The sequence below is a fragment of the Schistocerca nitens genome, chromosome 6, assembly GCF_023898315.1.
Source record: "Schistocerca nitens isolate TAMUIC-IGC-003100 chromosome 6, iqSchNite1.1, whole genome shotgun sequence".
In the NCBI taxonomy this organism is placed as follows: domain Eukaryota; kingdom Metazoa; phylum Arthropoda; class Insecta; order Orthoptera; family Acrididae; genus Schistocerca; species Schistocerca nitens.
Window position 1 is genome coordinate 400,813,018 of NC_064619.1, and position 19,517 is coordinate 400,832,534.

At 40.6% G+C, this 19,517-nt stretch overlaps 1 protein-coding gene across 5 annotated transcripts in view; it reads right to left on the reverse strand.

Annotated features, from left to right (window-relative positions):
- LOC126262933 (uncharacterized) overlaps positions 1-19,517 on the reverse strand; it is a 421,675-nt gene that overhangs the window by 66,855 nt on the left and 335,303 nt on the right. For all 5 annotated transcript variants that reach the window (XM_049959863.1, XM_049959864.1, XM_049959866.1 and 2 more), the window contains exon 4: positions 9,138-9,281. In XM_049959863.1, coding sequence (XP_049815820.1) covers positions 9,138-9,281 — 144 coding nt within the window. The remainder of the gene's footprint in view (positions 1-9,137; positions 9,282-19,517) is intronic.

Below are 19,517 nucleotides of genomic sequence, written 5' to 3' on the forward strand. Positions count from 1 at the left end.
ATGGTACCGCTCCACTGGGTGACTTCGGAGTCAACGTCCTGCTGCATCATAGACCTCCCCATCATCCACATTCTGCTTTCCGAGGAATGCATCATACACTGGCCCAAAAAGATGGTGGTCCCCTGTTAGGCGGCGAGGAGCCAAGCGGACACGCATATTTGAGTACCCAACTGGTGGACGAGTGTGTCAGCGCTACCAACAGAAACGTCAAGTTGAGCAGCGAGTTGTTCGATCGTGATCCGTTGATGATCTCGAATGAGAGTGTGCGCTCGTTCAAACAGTGCAGGAGTCACAATTATGTGCGGCCGGCCGGCACGCGGGCGGTCGCATGGGTTTGTGCGACCTTGTTGCGATGATGAAAGGCGCCTCGCCCAAAGACTCACCGTGCTTTTGTTCACTGCCAGGTCTCCGTAGACATTCGACAAGAGCCTTTAATCTGCGATGCTTTGATTTTTCGCCTAAAGAAACACAATGACATCTCTGTACTTGGAACGCACCTCAGTTACAGAACCATTTGAAGAATACATAAAGCATTTCCACTTATCCAAACTTCATAGAAGTATAGGGACTGAAGCGGGAATATTCCACGATGTCCCATAATAAATTTTGCATTTTTAACCCAAAACTGGCAGAGAAAAAAATGTATTGCATTACTGACTGAACGCCACTCGTGTCGTTGACAACAGATGTAATGTATTGAAAAGGTTATCATGAAACTGTCTTTATTTTCTGATGCAACTCACAGTTGGTAATGGATTCGTTTGTAAAAATGTCTATGTATTGTAATAAAATATTAGTGCAGTCACACGATTTCATATGCAGTTATATTTGTTGGCTGCAACGCATAATACGCAGGAATCGTTGAGCAGTCCGATGTGGTATTTAAAATGCTCGGGCACCAAAACAAGTACGAAGAGAAAATAACAAGCGTTCTAGCAGTGTGAATACCTAAACGTATTCAAACTATTCAAGGCCGATCATGCAGAGTACAGTCAATTTGCAAATCCTGAAACTCTGTTAGGTATAACGCTCGAATGAACACAGCATGTTCACTGAAACGAACCACTTGCAAAAACCGAAAAGCACGTGTGTCCTGTAGATATGTACGTTGTATCGAACGAGTGCCAGAAAATCGGATATACTGTTGTTCAGAAGGGGCCAGAAAGTGTGGTACGGGTGAATACAATCCTAACAAGAAACGTGAATGAAATCAATAACGGCATCCAATCTGGTGGACTGGTTGGCGTAACACTTAATATTTGTTTTATTTATTTTGCTTTGTTGTGGTTCAAAATGGTTCAAATGGCTCTGAGCACTATGGGACTCAACATCTTAGGTCATAAGTCCCCTAGAACTTGGAACTACTTAAACCTAACTAACCTAAGGACATCACACACACCCATGCCCGACGCAGGATTCGAACCTGCGACCGTAGCAGTAATGCGGTTCCGGACTGCAGCGCCAGAACCGCACGGCCACCGTGGCCGGCGCTTTGTTGCGACTGCAGGTCTTAATGTGGCAGCTGACAACTGACAGAGTGCATGACACTCGTCGGTTGTGTTGGTTTACTGAAAATAAAAGCATATTGTAATGGTCTTACAAAATTGGAGAGAGATTACCGCTGTGGTCGTACTCGGAAAATAGAAAATTAAACTTAATCCCACTGAAACGCGCTAAGCATAAAATAACTGTGGCCTTTAAACAAGTGTGACGTGGGGTAGTGTGGCAAGCTATGGCTTTGTTGAGTCAGCTCAGCTCAAAGTCTTAATGCTGAAAAGATTTCTCGCCGCTCCTCGTACGGGTTTCCGAAAAAATCCTGGAATATATCTCACTGGAAAAGAAACATGTTACGTTATAGATACTAGCAATTTGTTTCATTATACTGTGGGACGTACCGTAGATGAGTTCACCCTTTGCCATTATGGCATCCTGATTTTATCCAGGACAATGTGGTTGCCATATTATAAATAGCGATAATATATCATCGCCCAACGCTTTTGTACGGCAGGTAAAGTTTAATTAGTTTATAAAGGTCATGTGTGGGACACTGCGATCAAATTAATTTTAGGCAGACTGTTTAACTTTAAACGCTACAGAAAGAAAGAAAAAGGAATGCATATCTATTTATGGCTCAGTCTTCCAAAATATCTTTATTTGTTTCAAAGAACTAATTAAACTGGAAAGCTTTATGTGTTAGTTTTACGACAACAATGAGTTTTCACGCAGTGTGCTTTATGTAGGACATTTCGGTGATTATAGTAAAAGTTTTTGGGATGATTCAGAAATGCTTACATATTAATCCGAAATTAGGAACACTGATGCGTAAGCGACTGAGTCGAAATTTATAAACGAAATCTTTGGATTTCCACTTTTATGTTATTAAAATAATGATGAAAATAATCTAAGTAGAATCAAAGCTTTGACAACAGATTTCTGCGTTGCTTAAATAGTGGTACTTTCATAATACTTGTTCAGAGTGGGTTTTCCGAACTGCCACGCAAACGTGATATCACGCTTCAGAGTTCTCTTGTAGCCGTTCGAACAAAAACGAAACGAACATCACAGGTAGCGAGAGTTGTTGACAGGAGGTTCGCTCGAAATGTTTCTCGTTCACAGGACGTTTCACATGACTTCAGAAGAGGGATCAGACCAAGTGAAAGGGCTAGCTATGAAACATGACCTGCTCAGACGACCCAACTTACATGGGACGTCTAACGCTCGTATTTCCTAATAAGATTTTCAAAATGGTCTGGGTCTCCATCATATTGAGACCATACACGCGCATGAAGAACGAATGGAATGCCTTCGAACAACGTTTGCGGTCTGTCTTTCAGAGTTGCATCCTACACTGGAGCAGTTAAGGAAGCCGAATTTTAACCGAAGAGTGTCTACCCCCACCCGAATATTCTCCGCAAATCGCTGTTGTTTTCTCTTCCCAAAAATACGTGGCAGTTCTAAATGAACTAAAAACGACTAATATGGGTATTATGCATTCTGCCTCTGATGTAACAGGTTTAAGCTGAGAGAAGTACGCACGCAGAAAACTGAGGAACAATCACACAGAACGCATTTGCTCAGTACGTTGCGGGATCCAAGGTTAGCACGGGCTATTGATCGAGTTTTCTGTGACAGGCAGAGGTGTAGTTGGAGTTCCCATATTCCACAAACAAACAAATACTTTGGGAACAGGCCTTTAAGGCCCAACGGTACCGACCGGACGCCTTGTCATCCTCAACCCCTAGGTGGCATTGGATGCGAATACGGGAGGATATGTGGTAAGCACACAGACTCCAGGTCGTTGTCACTTTTTGTGACCGGTGCCCCGACGTCCCAATCAAGTAGCTCCTCAACGGACCTCACAACGGCTGGGTGTAACCCGGTTGCCAACAGCACCCGGCAGACCGGGATGGTGACCCATGCAAGTGCTAAGCAAGCCCGACAGCGCTTCACTTCGGTGATCTGACGAGAACCAGTGTTAACACTACGGAAAGGCACTGCCTGCCAAGAAAACTTAACCACATGGTCGGATGGCAATGTACATTCCTCCACATACATACCATCAGCAGGTATGTAAATTATTACAGTTCAGTACTTTGTGGCAGGTAGAATGGCCATCAGGTATCATTAGTGATGTTCGTATTTAGTATTGTTGCCAGGTCTGGTAGGTTATAACTGTATAAAGGGCGTAATCAACGTCAGATGATGAATGATCGCTGTGAAGGACATGGAGACGCTATGTAAACGCGTGAGACAGGGTTATCACCACGTAACGTTGTTCGAAAATGGCCTCATTATGGGTTGCATTTTGTCTCCGATCCTATCATTAAATATCCAGATTCGAGGAACATTCAGATGCGACAATTGGCCCGTGTTAGACTGGATGGCATGGTGAAGGCAGGCAACTCGTCGTCAAAATTCCAGTCGACCACGTCTGACCACAATAAGAGGGGATCAACGTATCGCGCACCAGACACCTTGTAACCGCTTCACAAATTCACCTGCCACCCGAGAACAAGTAATGCAGCCTCTGCAACATTCTGTGTTATGCTGACCCATTAGTCGGAGACAAGTAGAAGCTGGACTAGGGAATCTGTGTCGCAGAGATAGGCTGCCCTTAATACCCCATCCCAACCGCTGTGTTTGGTGTTGCAGCATGGCCGGAAAGCACGGGTTGCTTATGAATGACGTCGCATCGTGCTGGACTATGAGCAGTGATTCTACACCACCCCGGAAGACCATCGTCTGAGAGTATGGCGGCGTGCTCGAGAGAAATTAATTTCTTACAATGTTTGGGAAAGGAACACCGGTGTTGTGGCGTCAAGGAGTGGGGAACCATCAGGTATCACTTTAGGTCAGCTGATTGAGGGAAATCTGACGATACAACAGTACGGCACGAACATCCTGTGTCCTCATGTGTAACCTCTAATGCGACATTGTTGTGGTACCATTATCAACAGGACAATGCACATGGCACTCTATGAACTGCCTTCGCGATGTTGGGGTGCTCCTGTTTCCAGAACTATTCCCTGACCAGTCGCTGACAGAACACATGTGGGACCAGCTAGGGCTTCAACACACTTTTGGTATCAGTATCCGGAATATCAAGGACCTGTTACAACAGTTGTGGTCTAGCTTGCCTCAGCAGAGGACACAGCACTATATGACATCTTTTTCAATCTGACCCGATACCGTAATCAGTGAGCCAACAGCCTTGCCGCTGTGCTAACACAGGTTACCATCATATCACCGAAGTGAAGCACTGTTGGACTTGGCTAGCACTTAGATGGGTGACCGTCTCGGCTGCCGAGGGCTGTTGGTGAGGGGGATGCGCGTAGCCCTTGTGAGGCAAACTGAGGAGCCACTTGGTTGAGAAGTGGCAGCTCTGGTCACGAAAACTAACAACGCTGGGAGAGCAATGTCCATATCCGCATCAAGTGATGGCTACAGGTTGAGGATAACACGGTGGAGGGTTCTCCGTTCTCTGCTACAGTATTGATGTCCGTTATGGGATCCTTACGAGATAGGATCGACGGTTGACAAAATGCAGGACGGCCACTGTGGCCGAGCGGTTCAAGGCGCTTCAGTCTGAAACCGCGCGACCTCTACGGTCGCAGGTTCGAATCCTGCCTCGGGCTTGGATGTGTGTGATGTCCTTAGGTTTAAGTAGTTCTACGTTCTAGGGTACTGATGACCTCCTATAGTGCTCATGGCCATTTGAACAAAATGCACGTAGAAGTCCCACTCGTTTTATATTATCGGGGAACAGGAGAGAAAGTGTCAGAGATATGATAAGCGAGTTGGGGTGGCAATCATTAAAACAATGGCGTTTTCCGTGCCTACGAGACCTTCTCACGAAATTTCAAATTCTAACGTTGTCCTCCCAAAGCGCTAATATTTTGTTGACACTCATCTACACAAGGAGAAATGTATATTTTAATAAAATAAGGGAAGTCAGAACTCGTCCAGGAATATTTGTTTGTTAGTTTTCTCGCGCACTGTTCGATAGTGCAACGGTAGAGAAGTAGTATAAATCGTTGAACCCTCTGCCAGGCGCCTTTGGGTGAGTTTCTGAGTTTTCATGTACATATAGATGTAAGCTCAAGCTGCGATTATACCTGCATTCTGAACGGAAATAATGACCACATTACTTTTCACATCATACCATCTGCATTGTATCAGAGAAATTTCCTGTCTCCACTTGTCATTTTGCTCGGGTATGATTATCTAATAATGATCCCAACTACCTATAGAAATCATCAATTTATTATATCGTACAAACAACGATTGATAGGTACTTCGTATCCCACATACGGAATCGACCTGAAACACATTTTCTTTCGTAACTTTCAGATTAGTTTTCTCGAACAAGGGACAGTTACCTCATAATGGTTCACATGCTGTTTCTCACCATACCTGAGTGTTTTTACCGTCATCATGGGAACACCGGTGTATTAGACCGGAGAAAATATCAAGAAGTGTCAATTTTCATTGCAGTTTTCTTTAAAAAGTCTGAATTTTGTAGGTTCTGTAACAACACGGCCAATAAAAATTGTTTCCAAGAAGTCGACATAGTAAGCCTTATTAATATTAATTTTCAGGACTGAAAACAAAAGTAAGAAAAATAAACTCACAAAAGGCGTACGCGTTTTGAATTCAAGAGTGAAATTTTAAACTCGAAATGAAACGTTCACTGTAGCGAAGCTGTCTTTACGGCACAAAGGAAACACGTGTTTGCCCGATATCAAACGGAAGGACCGGCGCTCTGCCCTAAAAGTATCTCTTGCGGATAACCGCAGTAATTATGTTAAAATATGAAGCTAGTCCTGAGAGTTCAACAGTCAGAACGCAAGTGGTACTCTTTTTAATCAATTGTTTAATGTAGCAAAGAAACTTTTACATCTAATCACGACTTGTGTGTCAACTGGCAAATAGCACCACCAGGTCCTGTTTCCGTTTTAAAATAAAACTGGACTTTTAAAACTCGCGGTAACTTTGTTTCATATGCAAAATTAATTGTATTTTTGTTATAAATGTTTTTGAATCAAGGTTCCTTCGTGAGCGTTGACAATAGTCTTTCGAACCGCTGTAAAGACGGTGAAGCAAGTTTCTGTCATTTTTCATCAGTCGTGTTGCTCTACACCCATTACTAGTTTGGCCACACAAGCCACTGTCGGCCTTTTACGTCGCCGTTAGGCCCGTTCCATATTCCTTGGCCCGCGCATTCTTCTCCAGTTAGTCCCATCTTTCTCATGTCCTCCCTGATACCGTCGTACATCTCAGCTGAGGTCTTTCTCTCGCTCTGTTGCCTCTGATGTCTTCTACTACCACCTGCATGATGATCTGGCATTCTCGACGCGTTACGTGCACATACCACTTAAGTCTTCTCTGTGTAATCACAGTCCCGAGATCCAGCGATTTGTACAAATCCAACAATTCGCGGGTTTTCCTTTTTCTCCTGATGTCTCCGTCCTCCACTGGTCCAGAAATCCTTTTCAGAAGAGCAACTTCAAAGCCAGGAATTTTCTTTCTGTCTTTTGTGTCATTGTCCAGGTCTCTGCTCCGCATAAGACGACAGGTTGAATTACTCTCCTGTAATCTTCGTGGATCTCGATAGAAGCCGTGACTTCAGCGTCTTTCCGCGATCGGTGTTCTATAAAGACTTTTATAGAATACAAGAAGCTAGTTACTTGGGAAATGTTTCCATACATATACCGCTAAACGTAGCAAAAAATGCTAAATTTCTCTGTCAGTTTTATGAAACATGCTCGTGATGTGTTACTGTATTTTGATCTGTTACACTAAAAGTGTGTACAATGTACACCGAAAGCCTATGATAATCTATGGCTTTCCAGTCTTATTTTCACACTCCGCACTTACATTTAATTAATCCTGTTTCCCTTTTTGCATCCTTCCTATCTCATCACCAATCCTTTGTGACTATTAACGATATCAATTCCAATACCTTGAGTCCCATCGCGGGTTTGTGCTGAGGCTCCATCCTCTATCCTATTATTTATCTCCTCGACACTGACAATATGCACAAACCATCTACACCAGCCCACCTTCTTCAGTATGCTGATTACACCGTTTTCTCGTCCCCTACCCTAAACTTCAGAAATCCCAACGATCCTTCTAAATTCATGTCTATCAGTTTACTTCCTAGCACAATTTATGTCTCCTCAAAATCAACTCAACAAAAACCCAGGTAATAATTGCAAGACAAACCACGCTCAGCTTCTTCCTCAGCGCCTTCTATGTCATCATTTACAAGCGTCCACAAAATCTTAATCTGACCAGTCCTCTTCTACGTTGGTGTTGTATACATATCCACCGTACCATCGCATCTCGTCAATTTACCACCTCTTCTAACTCACACCGAACTCCTTCGAACAGCCTACTAAATGAGCAAACCTAACTCCAATAATCCTATTATCTCCCTTCTAATTTCTCTTCCTAGTACGCTGCCGCTCCTACACTGACTCATTCCATCAATCTTGCACCAACACACTTGCCACGTCCTCTACCAATGCAATTTTAACCGTCTCCCTCTCCCTGACAACGAAATGCTACCAACTATAATTCCCTACTATCTCATCTTCTAAGAGCTACATTTCTTTTGCCTATCTATCTTTCCCTATCCCTTTTTGCCCTTAATATGATGGCCTTACCGACAACCCCAGCTACTCCTCCTTTCCTGTGTATGCAACATCCAGTTCTTCTCCGTCGAGACTACCCTTCAGTCCTCCATACCTATACACGCACCCTAGTGCCCATAAACGCCTAACCTTCTCCTCTCCAACGCATGACGATTTTCCTAGGGCAGGTACTTAAACTTTCAATAACGGTACAGTGCTTCATTTTTAAGACCGTATTTTTTACATCGTGTTTTAAATGTGTTCTTGTTAGTTTTGCTTTGCCTTTTAGCACCACTGTTTTAAAATTTACAATGACAAAAGTCAAAACAACTCACCTATTATATTTTTTTTGTCTCCGCATATACTACATATCATTTGAATGAAGAACGAGTCGATCGTACTATTGATTGCCCACCACCGGGCCATATGGAGCGCGTGGGATGAAATAGCAATAGAGAAAGAAAATTACTCTGCCAAGCGACGTACAAGCTGACACCAGATCATTTATGTTGAGGATCCTGACATTTGCTGTGTTTCAGCACGTGAGTAATTTTTGATAATTAACAGACGTGATTGGTTCTTGTAAGCACTGTACAATTAGTCTGTCTCTTTCTTGCGGAACATCTAGCTTTAAGATCTGTTCTTAGTTTCAGCTAAACCAGTTTGCAATGGCTTAAAGCTGAATCTGCAGTTATGGTTGATACAATAAATACATGCTGTAAATGGTGAAAGTGTTGACATTCAAAACTCAAGCTCTAATTTTCTTCGTGAACTAGAGGAAACCTTACACCATTAAACACATTTAAGAATAAGACCAAAAGCTGGTAGATCTAGTATGGTACTAGTGAAACTGTTTGTTGATTACTACCTACTTGTTTTCTTACATGACTTCATACTTGTTTTAGGAAAGCATCATCGTCGCGACTTGGCTACCACAATCACGGGAAATGGGAAGCTATCGATAACGCTCAAGTAGGGTAGAAACAGCGGATCGGCGCTTACCTGTGCTATTTCCGAGCTGTTGTCGTTGCAAGGGTTCGCTCCTGGTTCAGGGACGTAGAAGGCCAAGGACGGAGTACCGTCGGGGTTGCGAGGCACTCCCATGGACGCCAGTCCAACCTCCGGAAACACGATGATATCCGCACCCTGAAAAAAACATCGTCAGTTATCTAAAAATGCATTGCCCACGACAATTCATTCCTTTGAATTTTTGAAATTGTGTTTGGCTTGTATCTCCTTTTGTGTATAACCTTAGGCAGTTTATAAATGGTCCGCCGCTGAATCGGCAACTCAAGAGGCGAGTATCAAACGAAGGTCACGTACGTTACTTTTACCAGTGAAACACCACTTCACCAAGAATCTAACTCCCATATATGAAACATCTTAAAAATTCCGATTACTCTAATGAGTTAATGTGTTAAATATTTCACGTTAAACATGAACGAGAGAAAATGTTTCCAAAAAGTTTGAAATATGTCCAACTATTGTTCGAAGTCTCTAAGTTCTTCAATTACCAAAGACTGGATAATAATATCTTGGTAATTTGCGCTCCGTGTATGAATTCATATCTCCTGAACTATCTGTCATACAATTATATAATTTTGCAGGTATGTTCAGAGGCATATGTGGATACTGTACAGATAGTAGTAAAGATGTAATAACTTAAAAAGTTTCCTAAATGTTTCAAATTGTATGTAAAAGTTTGTTGCAAGTCACAATGTGCTCTCATTTTCAAATACACTACTGGCCATTAAAATTCCTACACCAAGAAGAAATGCAGATGATAAACGGGTATTCATTGGACAAATATATTATATTAGAACTGACATGTGATTACATTTTCACGCAGTTTGGGTACATAGATCCTGAGAAATCAGTACCCAAAACAACCACCTCTGGCCATAATAAAGGCCTTGATACGCCTGGGAATTGAGTCAAACAGAGCTTGGATGGCGACTACAGGTACACACGCCCATGCAGCTTCAACATGATACCACAGTTCATCAAGAGTAGTGACTGGCGCATTGTGACGAGCCATTTGCTCGGCCACCATTCATAAGGCGTTTTCAATTGGTGAGAGATCTGGAGAATGTGCTCTCCAGGGCAGCTGTCAAACTTCTACTGTATCCAGAAAGGCCCGTACAGGACCTTCATCATGCGCTCGTGCATTATCCTGCTGAAATGTAGGGTTTCGCAGGGATCGAATGAAGGGTAGAGCCACGGGTCGTAACACATCTGAAATGTAACGTCTACTGTTCAAAGTGCCGTCAATGCGAACAAGAGATGACCGAGACGTGTAACCAATGGCACCACATACCATCACGCCGGGTGATACGCCAGTATGGCGATGACGAATATACGCTTCCAGTGTGCGTTCACCGCGATGTCGCCAAACACGGATGCGACCATCATGATGCTGTAAACAGAACCTGCATTCATCCGAAAAAATGACGTTTTGCCATTCGTGCACCCAGGTTCGTCGTTGAGTACACGATCGCAGGCGCTCCTGTCTGTGATGCAGCGTCAGGGGTAATCGCAGCCATGGTCTCCGAGCTGATAGTCCATGCTGCTGCAAACGTCGTCGAACTGTTCGTGCAGATGGTTGTTGTCTTGCAAACGTCTCCATCTGTTGACTCAGGGATCGAGACGTGGCTGCACGATCCGTTACGCCATATGGATAAGATGCCTGTCATCCCGACTGCTAGTGATACGAGGCCGTTGGGATCCAGCACGGCGTTCCGTATTACCCTCCTGAACCCACCGATTCCATATTCTGCTAACAGTCATTGGATCTCGACCGACGCGAGCAGCAATGTCGCGATACGATGAACCGCAATCGCGATAAGCCCGAATCCAACATTTCTCAAAGTCGGAAACGTGATGGCACGCATTTCTCCTCCTTACACGAGGCATCACAAGAACGTTTCACCAGGCAAAGCTGGTCAACTGCTGTTGTGTATGAGAAATCGGTTGGAAACTTTCCTCATGTCAGCACGTTTTACGTGTCACCGCCGGCGCCAACCTTGTGTGAATGCTCTGAAACTATAATCATATGCATATCACAGCATCTTCTTCCTGTCGCTTACATTTCACGTCTGTAGCACGTCATCTTCGAGGTTTAGCAAGTTTAATGGCCAGTAGTGTAATATGTGAATCTAATATAGGTATTTGCGCACGGAGAGTTACGTTTCCTTAGGACGTACATGCTGTCTAATACGCACCTGTTTTGTTGTGTTAAATCACCACTATACGATAACACGTTCTTAATGAGCAGGTTAGGGCAGCGTTTTAAATATTTAAATTTGGTCAATAATCGAGTGAAATATTGAAAATCAAGTTTTTCTTGCCTCTGGAGGTTGATAGATAGACAACCTGCAACCTGAATTGTGGGCCATGAATCGTAAGCCATGAACTGGTGAAATGGAATATCCGGTCAGCAATACGGATAGAATCACGTCAAAAGTGTCGTAATACGGATAGAATCAAGTAAAAATGATACAACATCGAATGTCGGCATACTATTTACGGTGACTGTCCGAGATTTTGCCCAAACTGTAACTTCCTTCTGGTGTTTACAGGTAAATAAGAGCTTACCTAAAAGATTCCCCCACCCTCGTTCTCTTAATGGCGGCTACATTGGAGAGAGGAACCTTCAGTTGGTCTTTCGACGGAAAAGTGTTTCATAATTAGGGACAGAGAAGCCAGCAAACTACAGAAACGCAGGAAGTAAATTAATTTCGCATGTATTGAACCATGAAGCCAAATGAAATGCGAGGCAGCCATTACAGAGTGGGACAGCAACAATCGACAATTCAGATACGTTCATTTTAATCACCTGTCCACCTCGTAATTAAGTATTTGCTAATGAAGAACACAAAAGAGAATAGAAAGTTCGTAAAGTCCCCATGTATTTCTAACCGCTAAAAAGCGCTGGAAGCAGCCCTGAGATAAAGAGAAGCGATATTGTTTGACCCGATTTTTAAAGGGCGGCGAGTGCGGCAATTCTTACCAAAGTAGCATCGGCGTGTGGTGAGCAGTCGGCTCAAAGAGCAGACTTCAGGCGAGTGCAGTTCTCAGTGATAGCGGTAGCCATATGCAGCCTCTTGCGGCACCGTACCCCTACCGTGATTACGCTATGCTCATCGGCCTACATGGAGATGGTTGGCCAGAACACACTGACAGCTAAAATGTCGGCAGGTTTGCCGCCCCTTATGACGGACAATCCAAAACCGAACGGAATCGACGAAAGGCTACAACAGAGTCGTCTGAAGAACGAATTTGCATCAAATTGGTAGTGTGCTTCCAGGTGTGCTGCCGAATTCTTGTTTTCGTTCTATGCATAATATTTCGACGACCGGCCCAACCATCTTATTCAGGTGCTGCGAGTTCTGCTGTTATGTGTAGATCTACACGCTGCCTCGACTCGAACCAGTCTGTGAACTTGCGTTGCTGTCACGCCGCTAATTAGAGACGAGTTCGGTTCCCTACACCCATTACGCCCTTTGATGCTCTGTAACCTCCCCACAAAAATTTGAATGCTAATACTTAATGAAAATGGAGCCAGAGCTAAGTGTAAGCTCCCCGCAAAAATATTAATAACAATGACAATTAAATGAAAGCTCGCTATCTGACTCAAGTACAAGTTCCCATAAAATAATGAACGATAATCTCATGACAATGAAACTACAGTGATAACCAAAAGTCAATTAAACCGAAATGTCGGTGTTTGCCCTGTGCGAATTCAGAATAAATTTCTTACCTTATTAAAACTGCATGTCAAAATTCTGCTCTTATTCTGCGGCACAGCTTGCAATAGATGTATCGCCATAACTAAATTTTTTTGAAGTTAACTGAAATTTTTTGTTTAAGGAAATGCAAGGGAATCAAATGATACTTTTGTTAAAAAATTGCTTTCAAAAAAAATCAAAATTATTATTGGGGGCGATTTTTACAGAAAATTACACTTAATTAATATTGCTAGTTGAGCGGGAGGCTGATTAACAATATACCTTATCCTGTATCTCGACCATTGCGGTGCCGACGCCCGCCGACTGCTCTCCGCTACTGCTACTCACAGACTCCTAGCACTACTGAGGACTGACTACTGCAGACTGACTGACTGCTCGCTACTGCGAGTCGAGCGCAACTGCTCTGGTCAGAGATTCTACAATGTCTCAGCATCGCTGCCGCACAACATACGTGTTTCATAACCCTCCACTGGGGGGGCAAAAATTTGGCAGCGATGGTGAGTCATTTGGACTTGCCATCGTAACAAATTTTTCTTTTAATTAATTAACATTTACAAAATATTTAGATGTATCACATGAATTAAATGTTGTGCGCATGCACCGATTACAAAACATTACAGACAAGACAAAATATAAGTACAAAACAAATCAGGAAAAATGTATATACAAATTATTTGACAGATAACAAAGTGTACACACACTAAAAAATTCTTTAGCAGTTTCATAACAGGCAAAAAAAAAAAAAATCATGTTGACAAGTGTCATGAGTGCACATGCACTGCAGTGGAGAACATATCAGTAAAAGACGAAATGTATATACAAGAGTAACAAATGACATAAATCATAAAAGGTATACAGAATGAACACAAATCATATCGAAAATTGAGAAGAGTGCACAGGCACTGTAGTTCAGTTGAAAACATATTCACATAAGTGCACATGCACTGAAAACTTTTGAACATTTTTATAACAAATAAACGCAAGAGTAGAAAAAATCATCAAATCACAAAAAGTATATACAATATAGATGACAAGAGTGCACACATACTGTACTTCAAAACAAATCGAAAATGTCTTTAGTATTTTGACAACAAATGGCAAAAATCATGTCGACAAGTGACACAAGTGTACTCGCACTAGAGTTCAACAAATCGAGAAAAAATGTATATGTCATGAACATAAATGGTGTTAGTAAAAAATGATTTTCACTATTAGGATAGGAAAGGAAGGATTGCATCATGGTTGTAGCACTTTAGTTTGCACATAGCTGCACTGAAAGTCCATATCTTTCCACAGAATCACAACTAAGTGATACAATCTGCAGTTCCGTTCCCAGAAGTATTTATCAGCTTATCAAGACAGTGAAACGTCGTAGTAGTATTCCATACTATCATTTGGCAGTATACCAGGTACACCAAACAGTGGGACCAGAATAACGTCTTCATCGGTTACGGTGGTGGACAGCATGTCGTGTCAACACCACGCTCTTAAGAGGCGGCACACAGTGCTCCATAACAAAGTCTTGATTAGTGATTACATAAGTAGTTTCTTCGCCTACAGTGGTGGACAGCATGTCGTGTCAACACCACGCTTTTAAGAGGCGGCACACCAACGTAGAATTAGTGCAAAAACCAAATATAGTGCTCCATGATAATGAGGATGGACAAGACAAATGGATGTTACAATAATTTCAGGTAGTTAGGTCAGAAGGTGAAGGACATTAACTAACACACAAGTCTTGATTAGTGATTACATAAGTAGTTTGCGGTATCCATACTCTAGTCATTGAACATTTCTGTACCATGAATGTAGTATTACAGAAAAATGTTCATTAATTAATTTAAAGACAAGAGTGGTAATCAATCGCCATCAAGTATTGAGTATTACAAAACATTTTTCCTCATTCAAATGACATATTTACAAGTAACTATTAACATTCAGTGGCCTAGCAACTTTCGATTAGTACAAAATATTTATCATCATTCAGTATTAATATGGGAAGTCATCATTGAAAACACTAACAAAACGTTAAGTTACATTAATTATTGGCACTCAGTGGCCAGCAAGTATTAAATAGTATAAAACATTATTCATCATTCAGTATTCTTCATATCATTAAGAAATCATTATTAAAAATCAGTTAATTACAGTCATAGCCTTAATAATCATGGGCATAATAAGTAATTACATTAATTATGGGCACTCAGTGGCCAGCAAGTATTGAATAGTATAAAACATTATTCATCATTCAGTATTCTTCATATCATTAAGAAATCATTATTAGAAAAATCAGTTAATTACAGTCATAGCCTTAATAATCATGGGCATAATAAGTAATTACATTAATTATGGGCACTCAGTGGCCAGCAAGTATTGAATAGTATAAAACATTATTCATCATTCAGTATTCTTCATATCATTAAGAAATCATTATTAAAAATCAGTTAATTACAGTCATAGCCTTAATAATCATGGGCATAATAAGTAATTACATTAATTATGGGCACTCAGTGGCCAGCAAGTATTGAATAGTATAAAACATTATTAGCATTAATAAGCATGGGCATAATAAGTACTCTCATTACAATAGATAGTGGCAATTATGTTTTGGTATCATTAAGAAGTCATTATTCAAGTGACATACAATTCAGAGCTGATCAGTGTTATTCAGAATTATCATAAACTAGTGACATTATCTGGGACTGTTAATACATTTTGTTTTTTCTGCTAGCAATGCATTGCTTTGGGTAATTATAAGGGAAAGCAAGAAGAAATAAGAGAAAAAATTGCTTCTAGGTTGTTCCTATAAATGAAAAGATTGTGTAACGTCATTCGTCATGAGTCAGCTGTAGCAAGGTTATCACATTTATAAATGATAGACACAAATGGGTAAAAAAAAAAATGCAAGTACTAGAACAGGTATAATAGGTAACAAGTTTAGTAAGTATCATAAAAAGCTTCTCCTGAAAGAAAAATACAAAATGGATTATTGAGCTGAAAGAAGAAACGCAGACTATGCTGAAAAGTAGTGAACTTCGAATTAACAGGTAGTGAAATGTGTATAAAAAATGTGTTCCATAGCTGTCCTTTCCAAAACCTTCAGTCATCCTACTACGCAATATAACACCTGCTGTCAAAGTAAACTGCAACAAATACTTAAATAACTACATAGCATAAATACATAACTTCAACATTATCCTCATCTGTAAAGAAAAACTTCATTATTCATATCATCATAACTCCATCATTATCATCACCTGTAAACAAAAACTTCATTATTCATAGTACCATATTCTTCATCATTGTTCATTATCAGCATTCATTATCATCTGCAAAAATCATTTCATTATTCATCACACAACTATTCCTAATCCCTAGCATATTTCATCACTTAAAACTAAAATGTGTAGTTCTGTCTGACAGCTTGCATCAATCGCTTTGTATTCTGAAAGAAAAAATTAGTTAAGACTGCTATTCTGCGATGTGTATAATATATTCTGGTTAATGCTTGTTAATTCTGATCCATTTACTCGTCCTCATTAGCTTATTGCATCTTCTTTCGTTTATTCCATAGGTGAAATTCCCACTTCTGTTTAATTCATTTCCTGTACGCATCATTTATTTCTGAAATTGATGAACAAAGATTAATGTCTTGCATTTAAATCATATACCCATTAAATAGTGACTGGTTAATGGTGACTCAATTAAGCATACAACATAACATGACAGAAAACGTAATATCTCAAAACACAGACAGTGTTTAAAGGCAAAAAGTGTACAGAGAATATCGTAATGCAGCAGCAAAAAAGGAAAATGTAAAACAGTCACGATGTTGAGATATCTCAAGGCAAAATGTCAAAGTCAAAAGGTGTGTGTTATACCTTAACTAGTTCACAGTGCATACAAACAAAACATTAAAACAATCGTACATACATAAGAAAGACAAAATGTGATATTCGTTGTGCTCAGCTTGTTAATTGAAGACTTCAATGGAGAGAGAATTTGATAAAATTAATGCGTCATTACAGAGGATTACATAATTATTCATAAAATGCGTAAGTTCATCTGAAAAAATGCACGGTCTAGATGTGTAACGACAAGAAGAGCGACCTGCTAACCTTACCTTGCCGGGCACTTGCCAAGAAAAAATACGATAATCATCAGTAATTAGTCATGTGAATATAATTGCATAAGTGGTCATAAAATGTGTAAACGGCCTCATAGCATGTTACATCGTAAAGTGGTTTCATTCGATAAAGGGTTTAATGTTTGACACATGATGGTTCCCCTTACTTTTCCTGGTTCTCAAAGTTTCGACGTGTACAACATTAGGGTGAGGAATGCTGCGAATCCGATATGGACCTGCGTATAGAAGTTCAAATTTACTGCACTTACCTTTTAATTTGCTGGATAAATAGTGTGTACGTACTAATATCTTCTGTCCAACGTGAAAGTCTCGGTGTCTACAAACCTGTTTTTGCTGTCTTCTCCGGCGCTCTGCGGCACGTTTGATGTTGTTCAGCGCAATGTCAATTACTTCGTGGTGTCGTAATCGACGAGATGTAGGAAATGTTACTAATTTTTTGATTTTGTTTGGTGGTTCAACGTTTTTCAGTATAACAGACGGAGGTAGCATAGTGGATTCATTTGGAATGGAATTAATTACATCTTGAAATGAGTGTATGTGTGTGTCCCAATTAACATGTCTTTTGTGGCAGTATATTCTACACAGTTTACCAATTTCTTTCATTAGTCGTTCACAAGGGTTCGAAGAGGCGTGGTACTTGGATATATAAATCGGAGAAATGTTTCTAGCTCGTAACATGCGTGTCCATATGACAGAACGAAATTGTGATCCATTGTCAGAAATTACTTTCATCACATGCCCTACATGAAATAAGAAATGCTTTACAAATGCTTTCGAAACAGTTTTGGCAGTAGCTTTACGTAACGGAGTGAAAGTAACAAATTTTGAAGTGAGTTCAACAGCGACAAAGATGTAGCAAAAACCTCTATTAGTTCTCGGAATTGGACCAAAAATGTCTACTGCGGCCATATGTCTTAATTTAACAGGTATAATGGGATATAATGGAGGAATGTGTGAAGTGGTGTCAGACTTAGCTTTCTGGCAAATTTTACATGACGCTAAAACTCGTCGTATACGTTTTTCCATGTTTGAAAAATAACAGTTCTGTCTCAGTATAAGAAAACATTTTCTGGCTCCGTAATGTGCGTAGCTTAAATGAGTGTACCAGATTAATTTGTTAACCAGTTCGTCAGGAATGCATAATAACCAATTGTTACTGTCTGGATGAGAGCGGCGAAACAGAATGTCATTGCGTACAGTGTAGTGGTTTCTAATCGTAACATTATTCTTATCTTGCCAAAGGTGTTTAATTTCTTTCCACACATTGTCTTTGCTTTGCTCTCGTGCTATGTCCTGTAATGACGATGAAATAAAATTTTCAAATGCAACTTGCTGAATGTACATGACGCTGAAATTTGCTTTGCAGAAGTTGGTTGCTACGTCTTGCTGATTGTTGCTGAGAGAACGAGAAAGTGCGTCTGCTATAACATAACAATTGTAAAATTAAATTCCTGCAAGTAAAGTTTCCATCTGCTTAATCTGTCGTGAGTAAATTTAGCTGAAAGTAAAAATTGAATCGCTCTGTGGTCTGTGTATACGGTGGTATGTCTGCCATAAAGAAAGTGTCTAAATCTCGTAAAAGCCCATACAACACATAACGTTTCTAATTCAGTAACGGAATAATTTCGTTCAGCAGGTGACAAAATGCGGCTTGCAAATGCGATGTTTTTAATTACTATTGAACCATCTTCTTCAATTTCCTGAAAAATATGTACGCCTAAAGCTGTGTTGGAACTGTCGGTGGCAATGGAAAAATTTCTGGTAAGATCTGGGTGCGATAAAAGTGGAGCATTCAACAAAGCATGTTTTAAATAACATTCTCGTGAACAAAATTCTGCGTGTCAATAAGTATTGCTTACGTTACTGGAATAGGCTACCTGTACTGTGTCTGGTCAAATTCTGTCGTACGTGCTGTTATTTTCGGGAGGATGCTGTGGCATTTCGACTATTTGAACTGTACTATTATTTCTTCCTGACATCTTACGCTATAGATGACACCTATTGTCTGTTTCATTCGTTATAATATGTTGTTGCTGATGTTCTTGCTGCTGAAAGGATCGACTGTTATTAAATGTACGCTGAAAATTGAGCTCATTATTTTTACGTTTGTCATGATAGTCACTTCTATACGGTGCATTTGCGATAGGAATTGAAATAGTGTGTTTCTATACGTAGTTGTTTCCTTGCTGCCGTGCGTTACTATTTGTTGGATCTGGGACTATACGTGCACGCGGCGAAACATTAAAGTTTGGTTGACCTTGTAGACTGCATTGTTGGTTAGGTATGTTAAGCGGCTGACTTTCATGCTGTTGTGGTGAAAAACGTCTATTGTTACAAAAATGTGGTTCCTGTTACTAATAATTTTACACATACTGATGATTACGATTTTATCTGTTATTAAAATTACGGCAGTAGTTGTCATTACGGGAGTGCCTACTGAAAATTGTCACATTCGATAAAAATTTGTCACATCGGGTTTTCATTACA